This window comes from Notothenia coriiceps, unplaced genomic scaffold (genome assembly GCF_000735185.1).
Source record: "Notothenia coriiceps isolate Sejong01 unplaced genomic scaffold, NC01 NC01_scaffold00015607, whole genome shotgun sequence".
Taxonomy (NCBI): Eukaryota; Metazoa; Chordata; class Actinopteri; order Perciformes; family Nototheniidae; genus Notothenia; species Notothenia coriiceps.
This window is the reverse complement of record NW_011348308.1, coordinates 1-2,324: the sequence shown is the minus strand read 5'-3', so window position 1 is coordinate 2,324 and position 2,324 is coordinate 1. Positions and strand designations below refer to the sequence as shown.

The window sequence follows — 2,324 nt, the reverse complement described above, 5'->3', positions numbered from 1 at the left end:
GCGTTCTGGTGATTTACTCGGAAGGCTTCAGTAGAAGCTGCTGGGAGTCCCAGCAGCTTCTACTGAAGCCAGTCCCCAACTCCGGGGACTTCCGGCCGGGGACTTCGGGTGGCAGTATACGCCGTGAAGTTGTTTGCGGCCTGTCAGTAAACGCAAAGCAGAAGAAGAAGAACAAGTGACGTCAGCGGCTCATTTGCGTAATCTTCCCTCAGGGAAAAGTACTCCATTGTGAACGCGATTGGTACTTAGTGCCCTGGGATACTAAGTGCCGGGGCACTAAGTGCCAGCACTAAGTACGGCAAAGTACTTTGTGTGAAAGCGGCTATTGTGTTCTTTTTAACCACATATCTCTCAGAGGGGCGTGGGGAGTGGCTCCTTATTTTCATCTAAAGTAACAGACAGAGAATCAGCACTTTTGAAACGGGGCTGAAACAGAGGGGATTATGGGATGCTGCAATGATCTGTTTGGTGTTTGGAGCCAAACACTTCAGAGACATGATTTGTATACAACTGAGACCTATAATATATTGATGAAAAGGAGTATATAGGGGACCTTTCAGGCTAGTATTACAGCCTCTGTGTCTTCCCCTCAGGGGGCCGTGTGGACGATGAAGTTCTCTCACTGCGGGAGGCTGCTGGCCACAGCCGGCCAGGACAATGTGGTTCGCATCTGGGTCTTGAAGACTGCTTTTGACTACTTCAATAATATGAGAATGAAGTACAACACTGAAGGTAAGGTTTTTCTTTGTTGTGGTATGATGATTGATACGTTTAGATGGCCAGCTTTAGCTGCAGTAAGATGCTTTCTGATTGGTTCCTGCAGGTCGAGTTTCACCGTCTCCTTCTCAGGAAAGTTTATGCTCCTCTAAATCTGACGACCACCTGGTGAGTGAAATTAATAATACCTTTTACTTACGGTTATTTAGTGTTAGAAGAAAATATAAAAATCAGTGATCAAATTCAGAATTGTATTTATTGCCAAAGGTTTCACAAACAAGGCTCTTCGGTGTTAATGAATAAATAAACACAGTAACATAAATGAAAGAATATAAAAACATGAAATAAGTAAAGAAAAATGTGTCACAACTATTATACTTTTTTTTACAAGATGTATAAATGCAAAAAAGAAAATACAATAAGTTTAGGATAAATTACAAAAAGCTGTGCAGTTCTATTTTAAGAAATGGAAATTCTTTCCCTTTTTAGAAATAGTGCAAGGTGTATTTTTTACAGTTTTGTTGTTGTTTGTTGTTGTCTTAGGCAAGTTGTGCTCCAGAGGACCCAGACACAGAAGATAGAAACGCCCCTTTCCGTCAAATTCCCTTCTGCAAGTATAAAGGTCACACGGCGGATCTTTTGGACTTGTCCTGGTCAAAGGTAAATGAATAAGTAAAGACATGATAATATCAGGTGATGTCTTACTGCCCTCTTCATCCTTCTTTCATCCCTCGTCTTCATCTTTGTACATGGGAAAAACACTGAAATGATCTCATCCTGTATCTCAAATGCTCTGGACAAGGTTCTACACTGGCTGAACAACATTTGCTTACAGTTAAATGCAAAAAAAACAATATGCATGATGTTCAGTAAACGACCAGTCAAAATCGAAGGATCCAATGTGTTTTTAAACGGAGCAGAAATAGAACTAGTCTCCCACTTCAAGTATCTTGGAGTCATACTGGACTCGAACTTAACTTTTAAGAAACATATCAAGAAAGTATCAAATACCGTTAAATTGAACTTGCAACATTTTAAACAAATTAGACCCTTCTTAACTGTCAGTGCTGCAAAGTCATACCTCCACTGTATGATTCTGTACCACATTGAATACTGTTTGACAAACTGGTCGTTTGCTTGAGCCACAAACCTGAAACCAATAGAGCAGCTGTACAAAAGAGCTATCAAGGTGTTTGACAGAAAGCCACATTCATACCACCACTGTACCATCCTTGAAAAACTGAATTTCTTGAGTTTTGACAATTTTAAGTATTTTAAAAGTATGTGTTTTTTTTATAAATGTTTACATGGACTGGCCCCCCCTCCCTTAGGAGAATTCATCCACAGAACACGCACTGGATGCTGCACTAGTTCAGAAACCAGAGGAGGCTGTGAGGTCCACCGTAGATGGATCACTTTTGGACAAAGTGTCCTCTCCGTTAAAGGCAGCTCATTGTGGAATAGCCTCCCAACTGAGATACGGGATTGTCCCTCTCTCAATAGCTTCAAAGGTCAACTCAAAGAATGGTTGAGAAACAAACAGACGTGCAATCACCGCTAAATGCACTTGAACACAGGGGAATCTTCTCTTGTACTTTATGTGTCGT

General features: G+C 41.0%; 1 protein-coding gene across 1 annotated transcript; it reads left to right on the top strand.

Annotated features, from left to right (window-relative positions):
* The first annotated feature begins 591 nt into the window (after positions 1-591).
* LOC104948975 (WD repeat-containing protein 44-like) lies at positions 592-1,541 on the top strand. The gene is made up of 3 exons (XM_010775225.1): positions 592-732; positions 824-885; positions 1,261-1,541. Exons 1-3 carry the CDS (start codon positions 609-611, stop codon positions 1,387-1,389), a joined length of 315 nt encoding a protein of 104 aa, XP_010773527.1. The 5' UTR covers positions 592-608; the 3' UTR covers positions 1,390-1,541.
* Positions 1,542-2,324: the final 783 nt, after the last annotated feature.

What these genes read in the sequence shown, in the direction of transcription:
- LOC104948975 (XM_010775225.1), top strand. Translation starts at nt 609, where the DNA reads ATGAAGTTCTCTCACTGCGGGAGGCTGCTGGCCACAGCCGGCCAGGAC. An exon ending in AATGAAGTACAACACTGAAG is followed by an intron (nt 733 to 823) that starts GTAAGGTTTTTC and finishes TGGTTCCTGCAG; the next exon opens with GTCGAGTTTCACCGTCTCCT. An exon ending in CTAAATCTGACGACCACCTG is followed by an intron (nt 886 to 1,260) that starts GTGAGTGAAATT and finishes TTGTTGTCTTAG; the next exon opens with GCAAGTTGTGCTCCAGAGGA.